This window comes from Salvelinus fontinalis, chromosome 30, assembly GCF_029448725.1.
Source record: "Salvelinus fontinalis isolate EN_2023a chromosome 30, ASM2944872v1, whole genome shotgun sequence".
Lineage (NCBI taxonomy): Eukaryota > Metazoa > Chordata > Actinopteri > Salmoniformes > Salmonidae > Salvelinus > Salvelinus fontinalis.
In genome coordinates, this window is record NC_074694.1 from 26919539 (window position 1) to 26941466 (window position 21928).

Below are 21928 nucleotides of genomic sequence, written 5' to 3' on the forward strand. Positions count from 1 at the left end.
TGTTCTTGGGTACAGACACTATGGTGGTCTGCTTAAAACATGTAGGTATTACAGACAGGAGAGGTTGAAAATGTCAGTGAAGACACTTGCCAGTTGGTCAGCGCATGCTCGCAGTACACATCCTGGTAATCCATCTGGCTCTGCGGCCTTGTGAATGTTGACCTGTTTCTTATAAGCTTCCGGGTTAGAGTCCCGCTCCTTGAAAGCAGCAGCTCTAGCCTTTAGCTCAGTGAGTATGTTGCCTGTAATCCATGGCTTCTGGTTGGGGTATGTACGTATGGTCACTGTGGGGACAAAGATATCGATGCACTTATTGATGAAGCTAATGACTGATGTATACCACTGCTGGCTTGCTTCTGAAGCTAAGCAGGGTTGGTCCTGGTCAGTCCCTGGATGGGAGACCAGATGCTGCTGGAAGTGGTGTTGGAGGGCCAGTAGGAGGCACTCTTTCCTCTGGTCTAAGAAATATCCCAATGCCCCAGGGCAGTGATTGGGGACACTGCCCTGTGTAGGGTGCCGTCTTTCGGATGGGACGTTAAACGGGTGTCCTGACTCTCTGAGGTCATTAAAGATCCCATGCCACTTATCGTAAGAGTAGGGGTGTTAACCCCGGTGTCCTGGCTAAATTCCCAATCTGGCCCTCAAACCATCATGGTCACCTAATAATCCCCAGTTTACAATTGGCTCATTCATCCCCCTCCTCTCCCCTGTAACTATTCCCCAGGTCGTTGCTGCAAATGAGAACCTGTTCTCAGTCAACTTACCTGGTAAAATAACGGTAAAATAAATAAAAAATGTGGTGTACTCCTCAATGCCATCGGGGGAATCCCGGAACATATTCCACTCTCTGCTAGCAGAACAGTCCTGTTGCTTAGCATCTGCTTCATCTGACCACTTTGTTATTGATCTAGTCACTGGTGCTCCCTGCTTTAATTTCTGCTTGTAAGCAGGAATCAGGAGGATAGAATTATGGTCAGATTTGCCAAATTGAGGGTGAGGGAGAGCTTTGTATGCGTCTCTGTGTGTGGAGTAAAGGTGGCCCAGGGTTTTTTCCCCTCTGGTTGCACATTTAACATGCTGATAGAAATTTGGTAAAACGGATTTAAGTTCACCGCCGCCTCTGGTGAGCTTTTTCTTGTTTGCTTAAGGCGGAATACAGCTCATTCAATGCAGTTTTAGTGCCAGCTTCTGACTGTGGTGTATGTAAACAGCTACGAAAAATACAGATGAAAACTCTCTAGGTAGATAGTGTTGTCTACAGCTTATCATGAGATATTCTACCTCAAGCGAGCAATAGTTTGAGGCTGCCTTAGATATCGTGCACCAGCTGTTATTTACAAAAATATAGTCCGCCACCCCTTGTCTTACCAGACGCCGCTCTTCTATCCTGCCGGTGCAGCGTATAACCAGCCAGCTGTATGTTGATAGTGTCGTCGTTCAGCCACGTCTCCGTGAAGCATAAGACATTACAGTTTTGAATGTCCTGTTGGTAGTCTAATCTTCCGCGTAGGTCATCTATTTTATTGTCCAAAGACTGCACGTTTGCTAGCAGAATGGAAGGAAGTGGGGGTTTATTCAATCGCCTACGAATTCTCAGCGGCCAGCCGGTTCTCCTGCCCCCTTTTCTCCGCCTCCTCTTCATGCAAATAACTGGGATCTGGGCCTGTTCCCGAGAAAGCAGTATATCGTTCGCGTTGGCCTTGTCAGACTCGTTAAAGGAAAAAAAGGATTCCTCCAGTCCGTGGTGAGTAATCACAGTCCTGATGTCCAGAAGTTATTTTCGGTCATAAGAGTGGCAACATTATGTACAAAATAAGTAAAAAAATAAGTTACAAACAACGCAAATAAACTAACAAAAAAACACTCGGTTGGGGGCACGTAAAACGTCTGCCTTCTTCTCCGGCACCATCTTAATAGCCTACAATATAATGGCTTTATTGTGAAGGTGTAGGCTATATTACATGGATTTATTAGACTTGTTAAAATTTAGATGTTCCAAAGGTCTGCATCAGTGGCTTGTAGGCTATGTGTGGAAGACAGGAGGTGCTAAATGTGTTTGTTAATTAACGGTCAATTAATGTGAGACAGCAGTTATTTGCTTGACAATCACCGGCTTACAAGATTTTGTTACCGCCACAGCCCTAGTTCTGAAAAGAAAATGTATGATTTATGCAGGAAAAATTATATTTCTGGGTCTCAAATCAGAATTCGGTTCAGTCTGTATAAACTCATCTGTCTATGAGAGCAAACAAAGACCCCTGTGTATGTTTGTGTACCTGTGTTAACCATGCGCATACAACCCCCACCTGTTGTGTAGTATCTGTGGTCCGGGGTAACAGGGAGGGCAGGAGGGCAGGTCATAACCAGGCAGGTCTGTACAGCCCATATCATTACTGTATGGGATCCCCAGGTAGTAGTCAAAACCTGCCCACAGAAAGCAATAAGACACTCATTGTTTTAGACCTCACATTCACTGTAACACCTGCACTACTATGGCTTCATGCAGATAGATATAGTATATATAATATGTCAACCATTTAACTCAAGAAGCCAATGCCTCTTACCTCTGTTGGTGGGACTGTACGGACCATTGTGCCCTAGATGCCATTTACCTACACTTACAACAGAGAAAACACAACGGTTTAGAACAGAATAAAATAGAATAGAGCAGGATAGAATAGAACAAAACATAATAAAATATAGAATAGAATAAAATGGAGGTCTCTTTGCCTCTCACCGATCATGGCTGTGTAGTATCCACCCTGGTGCAGTATCTCAGCCAGGGTGGTCTCAGAGAGGGGTAGCCCACCCACGGACCCCACAGCGAAGTTGTGTGTGACCCCGTTCCTCAGGCCGTGACGGCCTGTGAGGAGAGCAGCACGGGACGGGGAGCAGGTGGAGGCTGGGGAGTGGAAGTCTGTCAACCTGGAGGATACAGATGAAAGGGGTTATGGAGGACAAAATGGGTTTTGAACAAATAAAGTGGTGGTGACCAACACTGGTTCTGGACTAGAGAGTTACAGGGTGTGCAAATACTTGTTACAATACATAAGTAAGACATGTGTAACTGATGATTCAATAAAGGTATTTGACACCAGGACTGGAACTAAAGCCTCCACCTCCTGTAGCAGTTATCCATGACAGTTCTATCCTGTGAGAAAAAGCCTACTTTAAGTTAGCCTAGTTGGTTAGTGAACAGGCTAACAAGAGCTGTACCTCATTCCTTGCTGGGCCATCAGATCCAGATGAGGGGTTTGGCTTGACCTCTGACCCGCCTGCTGGTTGGCTCCTAGGTCTCCCCATCCAATATCATCTGCCAGAATGATGATGAAGTTGGGTCTCCTGGTGCGGGTCCTGTCCCCAGCTTCATTCTGGCTCACTGTGTGGAACAGTAGCCCACAGAGCAGGGTCCCAGCTAATAGGAGCAGGAATACACTCCCTGCCATTCTGGTATAAGACCTGGGAGAGTGACAGAGTAAGACAAGGCAAAGAACTGATCAAATCTAAGGTCCCAAGATACACTTTTATAGCAGCTTTGGGTTAAACAATAACAATTATAACAATCATGGTCCACTGCACACAGTGTCACGATCGTTGAAATAAATGGAACAAGACGCTTCGTGCGTAGAGTTCCACATGTTTATTAGATGAAACTCACAACAAAAAAACAATAAAAAGAGTAACGAAACGTGAGGCAAATGCAGTGCTCACAGGCACTACACAAAAACAAGATCCCACAACCACAGTGGGGAAAAGGCTGCCTAAATAAAATCCCCAATCAGAGACAACGATAGACAGCTGCCTCTGATTGGAAACCATACCAGGCCAAGATAGAAATACAAAAACTGGAGTACCCACCCTAGTCACACCCTGACCTAACCAAAATAGAGAATAAAACGGATCTCTAAGGTCAGGGTGTGACACACAGACAGCACTCTGACAGTTAGTAGGTGCATGTGGCTGCATTAGACTGATATAGGACCGCGCTGACTGATTGTAACCCGATTCCCTTAACCCCTGTGTTTCCTCATGAATGTGTGTGTGGGTGTGTAGGTGTGTGTGTGTGTGTGTGTGTGTGTGTGTGTGTGTGTGTGTGTGTGTGTGTGTGTGTGTGTGTGTGTGTGTGTGTGTGTGTGTGTGTGTGTGTGTGTGTGTGTGTGTGTGTGTGTGTGTGTGTGTGTGTGAGTGAGAGAGTATGTGAGAGAGAGAGAGAGAGTGAGTGTGAGTGCCACAGTAAGGTTGTCACTGGTTTCACCGGTCATAAACTGAACAGCACACAGGATTACCACACAGCACAATGTGAAAAACATTTGGGATAGAGACAGATCTTTTATCTCTAAAACTGAAAAACAGGTAAGATTTATGCAATACTAATTTTACTATCTTTAAGTAAAGATTCTGTATCTGACTGAGAAGTATTGATTGAAAAAGAGCAACAAGTGAACTGGCAAAGAGTAAACCTACAGTTATCTACAATCCACGTTAGCAACAGCATGAGACCTATACAATGGGTAGTTCAACGCTGTCCTTCACAAACTCGTGCTACCTTTAAATTCAAGACGTGGGCTTTCCTCTCCTCTCCTTAATTCTTAAAAATATTGGAAAAGTGGAAGCAATATGGCAGAGACCCACCCGGGGGATTTGCTTTCACCGGTGGTTATTCGAGATCAGTCCACTAAAGGTGAGGAATAAGGTTAGGAGCCTAAAGTTCTGTTCTCATTATAATAATTATTTGGACAGTTCCAAATTAGTGAGATTTTTCAGTTAGAAAGTGAATGTTATTTATAATAAGGTTTACCTGTAGAAAATGGATGGTCCTCCCTTCAGCAAAATATAGTTTCCCTAAACCCTATCTGAACGCCAAAAATAAGAAGACCCTCTCCTACAGCTAAATTAATAATTAAAACAAAAGTGGACGGCGTTTACCCGCACTTCTTGAACAGACCAGGCAGAGCCTCAGATATGACAAACTGTTCTTCGTCCTGTAGCCTACATGGCAATGTGGAATTTTGATAGCGCACAGGGCTGCGGGTCAGGAGGTTGTGGGTACGCAGACCACCGTGGACATGAGTAGGGGTGCAAAGATCTCCTTTATAGTAAAAGCATTGCATTAATCTATCTTCGTATATAGAAAAAAATTGCATTTTCTCATTCATTTTACATATTAGAGGAATCTTTTTTAATAACACACAAATTACTGAAATTACAGCCTAAGAATGGACAGAGAAATAGGCCTGTGTTCATTTTGTCACATTTCTCCCATGCCAAATCAGTGTGTCTTGTGTGCAACGAAACTGTCCGTTTGCAATAATTACATCCAAGACGTCATTAGGAATCTGAGCATTGTACTTTCAAAAGTTAGGCCTACATTTCCATCCCAGACAGAGTAGGCCTACCGACACAGAAACATGTAAGCTTTAACTGCTGGCTACTCTTCTTCCGTGGCTTAACCCAACGAGAAAAGGTCACAAGTGTTTCCCTAAAAGCTGTCTGGGTTTTAACATCTTCTACTGTACAGACTAGAGGTCGACCGATTATGATTTTTCAACGCCGATACCGATACCGATTATTGGAGGACAAAAAAAGCCGATACCGATTAATCGGACGATTTATTAAAAAAAAAATATATATATCATACACAGACACACACATTTTTGTAATAATGACAACTGCAACAATACTGAATGAACAATGAACACTTTTATTTTAACTTAATATAATACATAAATACACACACACACACAGCTCTGAAGTGACAATGATACTGACGAGTCTGCTTAGGAGACAAATACTCTCAACTGTTTGAATAAAAATAGAGTTTAAGTTACCTGTGATGAATGTTGAAAACAAAAACTGTCATTTCTATATGCAGGAAATCCTATTTTAATAATGGGCATGGTAAGAATTGGCGACCAAAGTGCGAGTCATAATTCCCATGACACCTTCTAGCAGAATCTGAAAAGCGGTTCCTTCATTTATTCCATAGGATATTTTTAGAGTCACTTAAAATAAGGTCTGTGTTTTGTGTAGGCTTACACCACCTTGCCAATTTTATAACTGTGTAGATATCCATAGGACAAGGTAACTCTGATCAATATTGGCTAAATATAAGCGAAGATCATTTTTTTTGTAGAGTGGATTTATGAAAATATGTTGACAAACGTTACCTTATCCTAGTGAGATTTACACGGGTATCAAAATGTAGAGGCGGTTTAAACCTGCACGAAACACAGACCTTATTTGAAGTAGATCAAGACATTCTCTATGGAAGACATGAACGGTAAAATAACGAAGGAACCCCTGTCAAGTTCAGCCGCAAGTTATTACAGGAATTATAACGCGTCGACTATTTCTCTCTAAACCATATACAGTGGGGCAAAAAAGTATTTAGTCAGCCACCAATTGTGCAAGTTCTCCCACTTAAAAAGATGATAGGTACACTTCAACTATGACAGACAAAATGAGGGAAGAAAATCCAGAAAATCACATTGTAGGAATTTTTATTAATTTATTTGCAAATTATGGTGGAAAATAAGTATTTGGTCACCTACAAACAAGCAAGATTTCTGGCTCTCACAGACCTGTAACTTCTTCTTTAAGAGGCTCCTCTGTCCTCCACTCGTTACCTGTATTAATGGCACCTGTTTGAACTTGTTATCAGTATAAAAGACACCTGTCCACAACCTCAAACAGTCACACTCCAAACTCCACTATGGCCAAGACCAAAGAGCTGTCAAAGGACACCAGAAACAAAATTGTAGACCTGCACCAGGCTGGGAAGACTGAATCTGCAATAGTTAAGCAGCTTGGTTTGAAGAAATCAACTGTGGGAGCAATTATTAGGAAATGGAAGACATACAAGACCACTGATAATCTCCCTCGATCTGGGGCTCCACGCAAGATCTCACCCCGTGGGGTCAAAATGATCACAAGAACGGTGAGAAAAAATCCCAGAACCACACGGGGGGACCTAGTGAATGACCTGCAGAGAGCTGGGACCAAAGTAACAAAGCCTACCATCAGTAACACACTACGCCGCCAGGGACTCAAATCCTGCAGTGCCAGACGTGTCCCCCTGCTTAAGCCAGTACATGTCCAGGCCCGTCTGAAGTTTGCTAGAGAGCATTTGGATGATCCAGAAGAAGATTGGGAGAATGTCATATGGTCAGATGAAACCAAAATAGAACTTTTTTGGTAAAAACTCAACTCGTTGTGTTTGGAGGACAAAGAATGCTGAGTTGCATCTAAAGAACTCCATACCTACTGTGAAGCATGGGAGTGGAAACATCATGCTTTGGTGTTGTTTTTCTGCAAAGGGACCAGGACGACTGATCCGTGTAAAGGAAAGAATGAATGGGGCCATGTATCGTGAGATTTTGAGTGAAAACCTCCTTCCATCAGCAAGGGCATTGAAGATGAAACGTGGCTGGGTCTTTCAGCATGACAATGAATCCAAACACACCGCCCGAGCAAACGAAGTGGTGGCTTCGTAACAAGCATTTCAAGGTCCTGGAGTGGCCTAGCCAGTCTCCAGATCTCAACCCCATAGAAAATCTTTGGAGGGAGTTGAAAGTCCGTGTTGCCCAGCAACAGCCCCAAAACATCACTGCTCTAGAGGAGATCTGCATGGAGGAATGGGCCAAAATACCAGCAACAGTGTGTGAAAACCTTGTGAAGACTTACAGAAAGCGTTTGACCTCTGTCATTGCCAACAAAGGGTATATAACAAAGTATTGAGATAAACTTTTGTTATTGACCAAATACTTATTTTCCACCATCATTTGCAAATAAATTCATTAAAAATCCTACAATGTGATTATCTGGATTTTTTTTCCTCATTTTGTCTGTCATAGTTGAAGTGTACCTATGATGAAAATTACAGGCCTCTCATCTTTTTAAGTGGGAGAACTTGCACAATTGGTGGCTGACTAAATACTTTTTTGCCCCACTGTACCTTTGACTAATCCGGAAACTATCACCTCGAAAACAAAACGTTTATTCCGTTCCGTATTTTATCTAACGGGTGGCATCCATAAATCTAAATATTCCTGTTACATTGCACAACCTTCAATGTTGTCATAATTACGTAAAATTCTGGCAAATTAGTTCGCAAAGAGCCAGGCGGCCCAAACTGTTGCACATACCCTGACTCTGCGTGCAATGAACGCAAGAGAAATGACACAATTTCACCTGGTTAATATTGCCTGCTAACCTGGATTTCTTTTAGCTAAATATGCAGGTTTAAAAATATATACTTGTGTATTGATTTTAAGAAAGGCATTGATGTTTATGGTTAAGTACATATTGGAGCAATGACAGTCATTGATTGATTGTTTTTTATAAGATAAGTTTAATGCTAGCTAGCAATTTACCTTAGCTTACTGCATTCGCGGCACAGGCAGGCTCCTCGTGGAGTGCAATGTAATCAGTGTTAGAGCATTGGACTAGTTAACTGTAAGGTTGCAAGATTGAATCCCCCGAGCTGACAAGGTTAAAAATCTGTCGTTCTGCCTCGTTCCTAGGCCGCAATTGAAAATAAGAATGTGTTCTTAACTTACTTGCCTAGTTAAATAAAGATTAAATAAAGGTGTACATTTTCATAAAAAATAAAAAATAAAACGGCAAATCGGCGCCCAAAAATACCGATTTCCGATTGTTATGAAAACTTGAAAACTTGCATCGGAGTCACGTCTTTCCTGGGTATTTTACAGCTTGTTTCTAACATAAAGCATCGCAGACTAAAGCGCTGTTATAGATCACTTTATATAATCAGATACATTTGATTTTCTTCAAAATCATTTGCCATTTTCTGTAATAAAAAGGTATGCCTATGGCATATCCCTCTCATCATACCTCCTCAATTCGAGTCTTAGTTTTATGGTGGGTGGAGGAATTGACCAACAAATCTATGGATATAGCAGCCTATAGCCTAAACATGTAGGCCTACCTATTATTTCTTAAAATAGGAAGAAATAGGCTCCAACACAAAGCACAAGCACCATGAAGCACTAAGAAATGGACAAAAATGAATGGCAACTTATTGGCATTGGGAGAACAATATACACAATCGCAAATACCACTCAAATGGACGGCAGTTCATCAAAACCATATTGCAACCGGGACAGTTGCAAATGCCAAGTGTAAAATAACCAAAATTCCCATAGGGAGTGAGCGCGCTCCACCATAGATTTTCATATGGGAAATGGTCACAAAGTCAGGTCCAAAGGGTAACATTTTCAAAATCTCAATTTTTTCCAAATGTTAAAACCTCATAAAAAGTGCTTTTTTGTGTGCCAATTATACATATTCTTTGGTCAATTACACATATGTAGTAACCGTATGGCCACACATTTGTCTTATTTTATTGAGTTTGTCCATAAGGCCTATGTTTTGTCCATTTGCAATATATGATCATAGGAAGTCGGCTTCCGAACCAAAAAGTCAGTGTACCATGTCCAACTGGCATAAGAAATGTCCAAATGGCATATATACTGACCAAATTATATATATATCACTATGTTAAGCCCTGAATCAACCTAGAAGGTTTATTTGTCATGTTTGATCATAGGAAGTCATAGGAAGTAAGAATTTCTCATTGATGTTGATTCAGCATGTCCATTTCGTAATGGGAAGTCGTTATGGATATACATTGGCAATGGACACTGTCAACTTGCAGAAGAGTATGTTCACACTGACAATATAGAATATGTGTAATGGACACTGTCCAATCGCTCATTGGTGTTTATTTCAGCCTGTCTATTTGGTGATGTTAAATCCCTCATTAAATACATTGGAAATGTACAACTGTACACTGTCCATTTGCAATGTCTGACAATGGGCATTTACCATCACGAATTAAGAGGTTAACAACACGTGTGGATGTCTAGTAAGGGACCGTCCATTTGCAATATGGAGATCCTCATCAACCATACGGGAAATGCCGCTCACGTCCCTTATGTAGGTAAAGTCTAATTTAAATGAAGACGGTTTAAATTAATTATGTCTAGGCCTATTCTCAGCACCATGAGCTGTCCATTTCCGATTGATTATGCCGCTGCTACAACTTTCAGCCCCACAATGTAAATTACTCGAATATGGCTATTGTGAGGTCAATAAATCTGATAAGTAGACTATGGGCAAGAAGCATATTGTTCTTAATTAAATCAATTAGGCTATAGTAGTAGCAAGTAATCAAATTTGACCTCCGGTCCTCCTTCTCATCTTCTTCGAGCTCTCCCTCTCAAACTGAACAGAGCATTGGCTATTGCAGGGTTCCCCAACTGGCGGACCATGGCCAAATCAGCATATGTGGGAACTCCTTCAAGACTGTTGGAAAAGCATTCCAGGTGACTACCTCATGAAGCTGGTTGTGAGAATGCCAAGAGTGTGCAAAGCTGTCATCAAGGCAAAGGGTGGCTACTTTAAAGAATCTCAAATATAACATATATTTTGATTTGTTTAACACTATTTTGGTTAATACATGATTCCAACTGTGTTATTTCATAGTTTTGATGGCTTCACTATTAAAAATAAAGAAAAACCCTTGAATGAGTACGTGTGTCCAAACTTTTGACTGGTACTAATATATACAGTATATCACAAAAGTGAGTACAGCCCTCACATTTTTGTAAATATTTGAGTATATCTTTTCATGTGACAACACTGAAGAAATGACACTTTGCTACAATGTAAAGTAGTGAGTGTACAGCTTGTATAACAGTGTACATTTGCTGTCCCCTCAAAATAACTCAACACACAGCCATTAATGTCTAAACCGCTGGCAACAAAAAGTGAGTACACCCCTAAGTGTAAGTGCCACTCCAATACCTTGACTTTGATGTCCTTAAGCCATTTTGCCACAATTTTGGAAGTATGCTTGGGGTCATTGTCCATTTGGAAGACCCATTTGCGACCAAGCTTTAACTTCCTCACTGATATCTTGAGATGTTGCTTCAATGTATCCACATAATTTCCCTCCCTCATCTATTTTGCGAAGTGCACCAGTCCCTCCTGCTGCAAAGCACCCCCACAACATGATGCTGCCACCCCTGTGCTTCACGGTTGGGATGGTGTTCTTCGGCTTGCAAGCCTCCCCCTTTTTCCTCCAAACATAACGATGGTCATTATGGCCAAACAGTTCTATTTTTGTTTCATCAGACCAGAGGACATTTCTCCAAAAAGTATGATCTTTGTCCCCATGTCCAGTTGTAAACCGTAGTCTGACTTTTTTTATGGCGGTTTTGGAGCAGTGGCTTCTTCCTTGCTGAGCGGCCTTTCTACCCTCCCGATATAGGACTTGTTTTACTGCGGATATAGATACTTTTGTACCTGTTTCCTCCAGCATCTTCACATGGTCCTTTGCTGTTGTTCTGGGATTGATTTGCACTTTTCGCACCAAAGTACATTCATCTCTAGGATACAGAACGCGTCTCCTTCCTGAGCGGTATGACGGCTGCGTGGTCCCATGGTGTACTTGCGTACTATTGTTTGTACAGATGAAGGTGGTACCTTCAGGCATTTGGAAATTGCTCCCAAGGATGAACCAGACTTGTGGAGGTCTACAATTCTTTTTCTCAGGTCTTTGCTGATTTCCCCATGATGTCAAGCAAAGAGGCACTGAGTTTGAAGGTAGGCCTTGAAATACATCCACAGGTACACCTCCAATTGACTCAAATTATGTCAATTAGCCTATCAGAAGCTTCTAAAGCCATGACATAATTTTCTGGAATTTTCCAAGCTGTTTAAAGGCACGGTCAACTTAGTGATTGTAAACTTCTGACCCACTGGAATTGTGATACAGTGATTTATAAGTGAAATAATCTGTCTGTAAACAATTGCTGTAAAAATTACTTGTGTCATGCACAAAGTAGATGTCCTAACCGACTTGCCAAAACTATAGTTTGTTAACAAGAAATTTGTGGAGTGGTTGAAAAATGAGCTTTAATGACTTCAACCTAAGTGTATGTAAACTTTCGACTTCAACTGTATATATGTCTTGGCTTCTTGCAGTCAATTTGCAGTCTACAAATTCCTTATAATTATGTTCTGGCCCCGACCATCCTCTCAAGAATAAAAATCGGTCCGCAGCTGAATCTAGTTGATTATCCCTGGGCTATAGGCTAGTCCGTGCACATTTTTTGGATTAGACCTAATCAAATTTTTTTTTAGAAGAAACCTTTGACTCTCCTCGTGAAGAGAGAGTGTAGCACTACACAGTGCAGCCATTGGTTATTAAGCAGCACACAAAACAGTTTTTGCTCAGCAGAGCAGGCCGGACTCAGGGTTTGAATATCCATTGCTGTGTGTATTGTTCTGTGCATCTTCGAGCATGCACTTCCTAGCCTAAAGCCTATGGATCATTTGATTGAGACCACACAAAATAGCCAGTTCGCAGTTGTAAATGAGAACTTGTTCTCAACTGGCCTACCTGGTTAAATAAACGAGAAATCAAGAAAAATCTAAAAGAATATGCCAGTAGAGAATCAGAGATGAGGGGCGGCACCCGGCACACATCTATATGTAGCCTAATAATCAACTCATTATAAAAGGCTCTGAAATATTGAAATGTAATTAATGACATGACCCTTCCTTCTCCTGGACTAGATTTAAATAATACTAACTCCTCCCCTTGACTGAAATTGAAAAAGCATGACCTTCCCTCATTTTCCTGCTGTAAATACAGGTTTTTCAAGATGCCCAATAATCACCTCTGTAGCCTAGTTATAATAATTTTCATTGTGGTCTAACATTAATTACTGATTAAAATACTTGGGCAGCTTATAGCTTACAGCTTATAGCCAAATCGGTTAGATGCAAAATATCTAGAAGGCCCTCGAATGTAAGAGAACATGATGCCATGGGCAAGTAAAGTAGTATTGGTAAAGTAGTATTGGTGTTATACTTTAGGCTAAGTCAAGTCTATAGAGGGCTTTAACTTTATCTGCTGTTTGTCTTTCCTTTGGCCACCTTTGGCCGAATGAGATAACATGTTGGCACATTAAACATTGGTGTTGGTCGACCCACACAGATCTATACACACACTTTTGGTTATAAGACAGACAAGTCAGAGAAGACAAGTCAACACTTCAGCATAGGTTATGACCGTTGGAATGGATGAGTTACCAATGCCATAGGCTATTCACCAATGACATCAAGGGATGGCATTGCTCATTCATTCGTTGAGAAAAGGCAAACTGGATATGTGGAACGACAATAAAAAAGGCAGTGAGTGAAACAGGTTTATGTGTGTGTCAATTGTAGTTATTGTTGCGTAATTGAAGATGTGCTAATTAGCGCTGCAGCATCGATTAGGATCATTGATACAAAGTAACAGTTGCGTTGATATAGCAAGCAACGTGTCCTGAAAAGCTACATTGTTCCGGATGTAAGCAGCAACAAACGTTCATCATAACATTGCCTGAAACGACAATAGTTTGCAAGTTGCAACATATGAAATTGATAAAGGATACTTTGTATTGAAATTCTGCCATGTAATCCACAGGTAAGAGTGATTGTATTACCGCTTTACAGTGACGTCTTGCTTGCAGAGTTATTGCAGACTCGAAGAACGTGCACGTTCACGCCAACAATGCGCGTACACAGTTACCAGAGGGTTCGTTACAGTTGGGAGGGACTGACTCAGAAAGTCACATGTAAACTGGCAAAAAAAATACTTGCTCCTCATAAATCAACTAATCCTAGCCTTATATACACTGCTCAAAAAAATAAAGGGAACACTAAAATAACACATCCTAGATCTGAATGAATGAAATATTCTTATTAAATACTTTTTTCTTTACATAGTTGAATGTGCTGACAACAAAATCACACAAAAATTATCATTGGAAATCAAATTTATCAACCCATGGAGGTCTGGATTTGGAGTCACACTCAAAATTAAAGTGGAAAACCACACTACAGGCTGATCCAACTTTGATGTAATGTCCTTAAAACAAGTCAAAATGAGGCTCAGTAATGTGTGTGGCCTCCACGTGCCTGTATGACCTCCCTACAATGCCTGGGCATGCTCCTGATGAGGTGGCGGATGGTCTCCTGAGGGATCTCCTCCCAGACCTGGACTAAAGCATCCGCCAACTCCTGGAGAGTCTGTGGTGCAACGTGGCATTGGTGGATGGAGCGAGACATGATGTCCCAGATGTGCTCAATTGGATTCAGGTCTGGGGAACGGGCGGGCCAGTCCATAGCATCAATGCCTTCCTCTTGCAGGAACTGCTGACACACTCCAGCCACATGAGGTCTAGCATTGTCTTGCATTAGGAGGAACCCAGGGCCAACCGCACCAGCATATGGTCTCACAAGGGGTCTGAGGATCTCATCTCAGTACCTAATGGCAGTCAGGCTACCTCTGGCGAGCACATGGAGGGCTGTGCGGCCCCCCAAAGAAATGCCACCCCACACCGTGACTGACCCACCGCCAAACCGGTCATGCTGGAGGATGTTGCAAGCAGCAGAACGTTCTCCACGGCGTCTCCAGACTCTGTCACGTCTGTCACATGTGCTCAGTGTGAACCTGCTTTCATCTGTGAAGAACACAGGGCGCCAGTGGCGAATTTGGCAATCTTGATGTTCTCTGGCAAATGCCAAACGTCCTGCACAATGTTTCATATATATATACACACACACACACACACACATACAATGTTAATATTAATACACTGCTCAAAAAAATAAAGGGAACACTTAAACAACACAATGTAACTCCAAGTCAATCACACTTCTGTGAAATCAAACTGTCCACTTAGGAAGCAACACTGATTGACAATAAATGTCACATGCTGTTGTGCAAATGGAATAGACAAAAGGTGGAAATTATAGGCAATTAGCAAGACACCCCCCAAAACAGGAGTGATTCTGCAGGTGGTGACCACAGACCACTTCTCAGTTCCTATGCTTCCTGGCTGATGTTTTGGTCACTTTTGAATGCTGGCGGTGCTCTCACTCTAGTGGTAGCATGAGACGGAGTCTACAACCCACACAAGTGACTCAGGTAGTGCAGTTCATTCAGGATGGCACATCAATGCGAAATGTGGCAAAAAGGTTTGCTGTGTATGTCAGCGTAGTGTCCAGAGCATGCAGGCGCTACCAGGAGACAGGCCAGTACATCAGGAGACGTGGAGGAGGCCGTAGGAGGGCAACAACCCAGCAGCTGGACCGCTACCTCCGCGTTTGTGCAAGGAGGTGCACTGCCAGCGCCCTGCAAAATGACCTCCAGCAGGCCACAAATGTGCATGTGTCTGCTCAAACGGTCAGAAACAGACTCCATGAGGGTGGTATGAGGGCCCGACGTCCACAGGTGGGGGTTGTGCTTACAGCCCAACACCGTGCAGGACGTTTGGCATTTGCCAGAGAACACCAAGATTGGCAAATTCGCCACTGGCGTCCTGTGCTCTTCACAGATGAAAGCAGGTTCACACTGAGCACATGAGCACATGTGACAGACGTGACAGAGTCTGGAGACGCCGTGGAGAACGTTCTGCTGCCTGCAACATCCTCCAGCATGACCGGTTTGGCGATGGGTCAGTCATGGTGTGGGGTGGCATTTCTTTGTGGGGCCGCACAGCCCTCCATGTGCTCGCCAGAGGTAGCCTGACTGCCATTAGGTACCGAGATGAGATCCTCAGACCCCTTGTGAGACCATATGCTGACACATGCACATTTGTGGCCTGCTGGAGGTCATTTTGCAGAGCGCTGGCAGTGCACCTCCTTGCACAAAGGCGGAGGTAGCGGTCCTGCTGCTGGGTTGTTGCCCTCCTACGGCCTCCTCCACGTCTCCTGATGTACTGGCCTGTCTCCTGGTAGTGCCTGCATGCTCTGGACACTACGCTGACAGACACAGCAAACCTTTTTGCCACAGTTCGCATTGATGTGCCATCCTGGATGAACTGCACTACCTGAGCCACTTGTGTGGGTTGTAGACTCCGTCTCATGCTACCACTAGAGTGAGAGCACCGCCAGCATTCAAAAGTGACCAAAACATCAGCCAGGAAGCATAGGAACTGAGAAGTGGTCTGTGGTCACCACCTGCAGAATCACTCCTGTTTTGGGGGGTGTCTTGCTAATTGCCTATAATTTCCACCTTTTGTCTATTCCATTTGCACAACAGCATGTGAGATTTATTGTCAATCAGTGTTGCTTCCTAAGTGGACAGTTTGATTTCACAGAAGTGTGATTGACTTGGAGTTACATTGTGTTGTTTAAGTGTTCCCTTTATTTTTTGGAGCAGTGTATATTAACCTTATACCATACCAATAACATTTGCATTATTAACTATGTATTTTTTTTCTTCCCGATCACAAGCGTTGTTTACTTGTTACCTTTTCTAAAAGTTCTCTATTGCCCCCTTCCCTACAGCATCTTCTGCTCCAACTATGACAGTGTGGGGGTCCAGAGTGAAGCGCTACATGGGGCCTAACGTCTACACGGCTCCCCCAGATGGTGGCTGGGGCTGGGTGGTGGCGGTCTCCTTCTTCCTGGTGGAAGTGTTCACCTACGGAGTCATCAAGAGCCTGGGCATCTTCCTCCAGGACCTGATGGGGGAGTTTGGGGAGAGCAACAGCCGAGTCTCTTGGATCATCTCCATCTGCGTCTTCACTATGAGCTTCACTGGTGAGACTGGGGATGGGGGATGAGAGGGTCTAAGGCAGGGGTTCTTAATCTTTTTCAGCTCAAGACCAAATTGAGGAATTGACTGTCGTCTCGTGAGCAAAATGGTTCTCCAAATTAAGAAGACATAGTGCATGATCATAGATGTATTCTCATAACTTGTGACCCACCTCTCACATGCCCAGGGCCCACTTTGGGTCCAGACCCATAGTTTAAGAAACCCTAGTCCAGGGCAATTCTGGTTCTGAAGAGCTGCTGAGTGTGAAGGCTTGTGTTACTGTGCCAGACTGCTTGATCTCATAATAATGTTTTTAGGGTGATATTAACTGAAAAAGGTCAGATGCTCTATAGTGTGTCATATCTTGGTGCTAACAAGGGATACCTATCCCCTCTCTCCTCACAGCTCCTCTTGCTTCTATAATGACCAACCGATTTGGGTTCCGGCCAGTTGTTATGATTGGTGGACTCCTCATCTCCATAGGAACCATCGCCAGTGGCTTCACCAACTCCATCAACGAGATGTACATCACCATCGGACTCGTTGCAGGTAAGACAAACAAATACACACAGGATATTGACCATCATAACTGTCACAGCGGCACCAGTGTTGTCACCAGTGGGTGTGAATGTGTGTCCTCTCCCCTCCACAGGTCTTGGGTACTGTCTGACCTTCCTTCCCACCGTCACCCTACTGTCTCAGTACTTCTCCCAGCGACGCTCCCTGGTCACAGCTGTCGCCTCCACGGGAGAGTCCTTCTCTGTGTTCGCCCTCGCCCCAGGTAAGAGGTCACAGTGGGACTAAAAGCCTCTGCTTACTAGCAAAGTTTCTCTTTAAAAAATACAATGTTTCAGTTTACCAACCTTCCCATTACCTTAATCTCACTTTTCTCAATTGCTTTTCTTTTCAAATTAACCCGCATTTAATTTGAGGTTGGATTGCAAACCCTGACCACTATAGTCTTGTATTTCAAACACTCTCCTCTTTGTTCTCCCCCATCTGCTCCTCAGCATTCTCTGCTCTGAGGGACTGTATCGGCTGGCGTTACACTCTGGTAGTGATCGGAGCTCTGCAGGGCATCATCATCATCTGTGGAGTTTTGCTAAGACCCATCTTCATCAGACCTGGACCAGCCACGGAGACAGAGACAGGTGGACTGGCTGACCAAGAGCTGAAGGCTCTGAACACACAGGAGGAGTACAGCACTAAGGAGAGATTGTACACTAAGGACAGTTCATATGTTAAGGATAGCTCTTACACACCGCAGAGTTCCTACTCTCAGGAGAACAAGCTGACTCATTGTTACTCCCTGAGCTCTGGAGAGTCTGAGGACTCTGGGGTCCAGTCCCTCCATCACCAGGTCCTGGATGATGGTAGCAAGGCAGGGGAGGAGATTCCACTGAAGGGGAAAGGGGAGAAGGGAGAAAAGGGGTGGAAAGAGAGAAGAGAGAAGGAGGCGTCTTCACAGCTGTGCTTAGGAAGCAAGGAGATGGAGAAGGACGAGGAGCAGACACAGACAGTATCCGCCCAAAAGCCCAAACTCCTTGACTTCTCCGTGCTGAGAGAAGGTAGCTTCATATGCTATGCTCTCTTCGGCCTCTTCGCCACATTGGGTTTCTTTGCCCCTCAGCTCTATATCATCGAGCTGAGCGTGAGCCGTGGCGTAGAGCGCGACCGTGCAACCTACATGCTTTCCGCCATGGCGGTTGCAGAGATCTTTGGTCGCCTCTCCATTGGTTGGGTGCTAGGCAGGAAGCTGTTTAGAGGCAGGAAGCCCTTGGTGCTGCTAGGATGTGTAGTCCTGCTGTGCCTGGTGCTGGTGGCCTTTACCCTGGTGTGGGAGTTCTGGGGCCTGGCGATGTGTTGTGGGTTCTATGGGTTTTTTATGGGCACTGTGTCATCAACGCATATACCCATGCTGGCAGAGAAAGATGTGGTGGGCATAGAGAGGATGGCGTCGGCCGCGGGAGTCTATGTGTTTATACAGAGCTTCGCTGGGCTGGCCGGACCACCACTAGGAGGTAAGAGATGCATTCAGGTCTCATATTTATTCACAGCTCTCTGTCATGTCATGTCTCTTTTTCTCTCTCTCTCACTAATGATAGATTTACCATTGGTTTTATTTTCATTATCATCAAATGAAATAACTTGATGAATTTGTGCATCATTTTTATGAATTATTTTTTTTTACTTATAAAAATGTTATTCTCTCAGGTGTTCTGGTGGACCTGACTCAGAACTACGGCTCAGCTTTCTACTCCTGTGCGGTGGGTATGGGTTTGGGAGCTGTGTTCCTGGGACTGGTACGACCAGCCAAGAGAGGCTTGCCCTGCTTCAGCAAGAGGGGGCCTCAAAATTGCCCAGAACCCCTGCAGGTGGGGCCAGGGAACCCTGTACCTCAGCGAGAGGGGAAGGAGGCCCAGGACAGAGAAAGTCTTCAGGACTTCCTAGAAGTTGACCTTGATTTGGACCAAAAACAGGAAATCATTATTGAAAAAGGCCAACTGATGACAATCTCTACTTGAAAAGACATCACACAGCTCAGAAGGAAACCCCATAAGAGTCTGAACTGAAGTCTTACATTTACATTTTAGTCATTTAGCAGACACTCTTATCCAGAGCGACTTACAGTAGAGTGCATACATTTTATTACATTTTACATACTGAGACAAGGATATCCCTACCGGCCAAACCCTCCCTAACCCGGACGACACTATGCCAATTGTGCGTCGCCCCACGGACCTCCCCGTTGCGGCCGGCTGCGACAGAGCCTGGGCGCGAACCCAGAGACTCTGGTGGCGCAGCTAGCACTGCGATGCAGTGCCCTAGACCACTGCGCCACCCGGGAGGAAGTCTTGGCTAAGCTAGTGCTGATTGAGACAAATCAGACAAATATGTGAATAAAGACTGCCATGGACAGATAAGGAATCTCTATCCTGTGATTTCAGATCTGGTTTCGGGAGTCTGGAGAGGTTTCATATCTCCAGTCACACACACTGAACAAAGGAAAGGGCATACTGAACAACCTGGATGTAAGGGGTGAAATTAACACTACAACAATGTTATTATGGCTTCCATGAACATCAAAACACTGTGCTTTAGCTCATGTAACTGTTAGAGAGGATATACAAACAATATGTAGAGGCCAGTTATTAGATTTATGAAGTCAGCTGGGAAACCTTATTACGCTCACACTTGATTTCAAAGGTCAATTGTAAGGCAACTAGCTGCAATAAGATTGTGAGTTTGCTCCCAAAAATAACAGTAAAGTTGATTCAACTTACAATTGTATCTCATTTGGGAGTAAAGCTGAACAAACATACATTCTCAAGTTGAATTGTATGTTCACTCAACTTTTAGTTTTAGGTTGAGTGAACATACGCTGAACAAAAATATAAATGCAACATGTAAAGTGTAAAGCCCATGTTTCTTGAGCTGAAATAAAATATCTCCTAAATTGTCCATACGCACAAAAAGCTTATTTCTCTAAAATGTTGTGCACAAATTTATTTACATCCCTATTAGTGAGAATTTCTCCTTTGCCAAGATAATCCAACCACCTGACAGGTGTGGCATAACAAGAAGCTGATTAAACATCATGATCATTACACAGGTGCACCTTGGGGACAATAAAAGGCCACTCTAAAATGTGCCGTTTTGTCACACAACACAATGCCACAGATGTCTCAAGTTGAGGGAGCGTGCAATTGGCATGCTGACTGCAGGAATGTCCACCAGAGCTGTTGCCAGAGAATGTCATGTTATTTATCCACCATAAGCCGCCTCCAACGTTGTTTAGAGAATTTGTCAGTACATCCAACCGGCCTCACAACTGCAGACCATGTTTATGGCGTTGTGTGGGTGAGCAGTTTGCTGATGTCAACGTTGTAAACAGAGTGCCCCATGGTTGTGGTGGGGTTATGGTATGGGCAGGCACATGCTACAGAAAACAAACACAATTGCATTTTATCGATGGCAATTTGAATGCACAGAGATACTGTGATGAGATCCTGAGGCAATTAATCTGCCGTCATCACCTCATGTTTCAGCATGATAATGCACGGCCCCATGTCGCAAGGAAAATGTTCCAGTTCTTCCATGGCCTGCATACTCACCAGACATGTCACCCATTGAGCAGGTTTGGGATGCTCTAGATTGACGTGTACGACAGCGTGTTCCAGTTCTAGACAATATCAAATATAACTTTGCACAGCCATTGAAGAGTGGGACAACATTCCACAGGCCGCAATCAACTGCCTGATCAACTCTATGCGAAGGAGATCACACCAGATACTGACTGGTTTTCTGATCCAAGCATCCAATTTTTTTTAAGGTATCTGTGACCAACAGATGCATATCGGTATTCCCAGTCATGTGAAATCCATAGATTAGGGCCTAATTCATTTATTTCAATTGACTGATTTCCTTATATGAACTGTAACTCAATAAAACATTTGAAATCGTTGCATGTTGAGTTTATATTTTTTGTTCAGGATACAATTCAACTTGAGAATGTATTCTACCCTATTCGCATAGTTTAATTTTACACTAGGAAATATGGCAATACATTAATCACAAGGCCTTTCTTTGAGGGCAGTGGTTTGAAACTCCTGGCCACGTCTGCAATTCACATTATGCCGACTTGCAAAGGATAGCCAACAACCGGAACTTTTAATCACCTGCATTCAGAATGACTGCCAGCATAAGTAAGATTGTGTATTGAGACAACCTAAATCATATAAACTGGAACAGCCACCTCAGTAATGGGTCCAGAATGTCCAACCACTAACAGATTGAATTAGTTTAGACATGTTATTTATGTTTGTGTATCATAAGATTAATCAACAAACATGAAAAAAAACAGGTATTGAAACAAACATTTCTGAAATTAAACCTGCAATAGAGCATGCTGGGAAATGTGATAATGATGGGCATGGTTGAGTGGTTTTGAGCAAACATACATTTATAATTTTACTCAACAAGCTTGTTCAAATTCAGCTCACTTCAAGGAGAGTTTGTTGAATCGATGTACAATTGTAAGGCAACCAGCTGCAATAAGATTGGGAGTTTGCTCAACATTTGGGCATATAGCTGAACCAACATGAACCTTCCAAAGGCAAACATACATTTGTTTGAATTTTTTAAAATTCAGCTCACTTCGAGTTTGTTGAGTGAACAAAGTTTAAAGGGTGACTGCTCTTCCTGATTTGGCCACGTTTAAGATTTGGCTAATTAAGAAATGATAGCAGCCATGACTGAATTTGAAACGTGGGACATGATTTGACGTGGATGTCTCTTGTGTGTTCA

General features: G+C 43.3%; 2 protein-coding genes across 6 annotated transcripts in view; one reads left to right on the forward strand and one right to left on the reverse strand.

The window, feature by feature from the left end:
* Positions 1-13611, reverse strand: part of LOC129828900 (arylsulfatase G-like) — a 19753-nt gene extending 6142 nt beyond the window's left edge. For 3 of the 4 annotated variants that reach the window (XM_055890191.1, XM_055890190.1, XM_055890187.1), the window contains exons 1-5: positions 13521-13611; positions 3217-3459; positions 2738-2925; positions 2565-2612; positions 2307-2424 (exon numbers count right to left, since the gene is read on the reverse strand). In XM_055890191.1, coding sequence (XP_055746166.1) covers positions 2307-2424; positions 2565-2612; positions 2738-2925; positions 3217-3446 — 584 coding nt within the window. In that variant the 5' untranslated portion in view covers positions 3447-3459; positions 13521-13611. Of the gene's footprint in view, positions 1-2306; positions 2425-2564; positions 2613-2737; positions 2926-3216; positions 3460-4798 lie in introns of all 4 variants that reach the window. The other variant, XM_055890188.1, reaches the window with a different exon arrangement.
* Positions 4234-21086, forward strand: LOC129828897 (monocarboxylate transporter 7-like). 2 transcript variants are annotated; one of them, XM_055890182.1, is made up of 7 exons: positions 4234-4353; positions 10271-10346; positions 16372-16626; positions 17027-17170; positions 17274-17402; positions 17632-18642; positions 18836-21086. In XM_055890182.1, the coding sequence occupies exons 2-7, from the start codon at positions 10307-10309 to the stop codon at positions 19144-19146; spliced, it is 1890 nt and encodes a 629-aa protein (XP_055746157.1). In that variant the 5' UTR covers positions 4234-4353; positions 10271-10306; the 3' UTR covers positions 19147-21086. The 2 variants fall into 2 exon arrangements, with proteins under 2 accessions (XP_055746157.1, XP_055746158.1); XM_055890183.1 differs by lacking the exon at positions 10271-10346.
* The last annotated feature ends 842 nt before the right edge of the window (positions 21087-21928 follow it).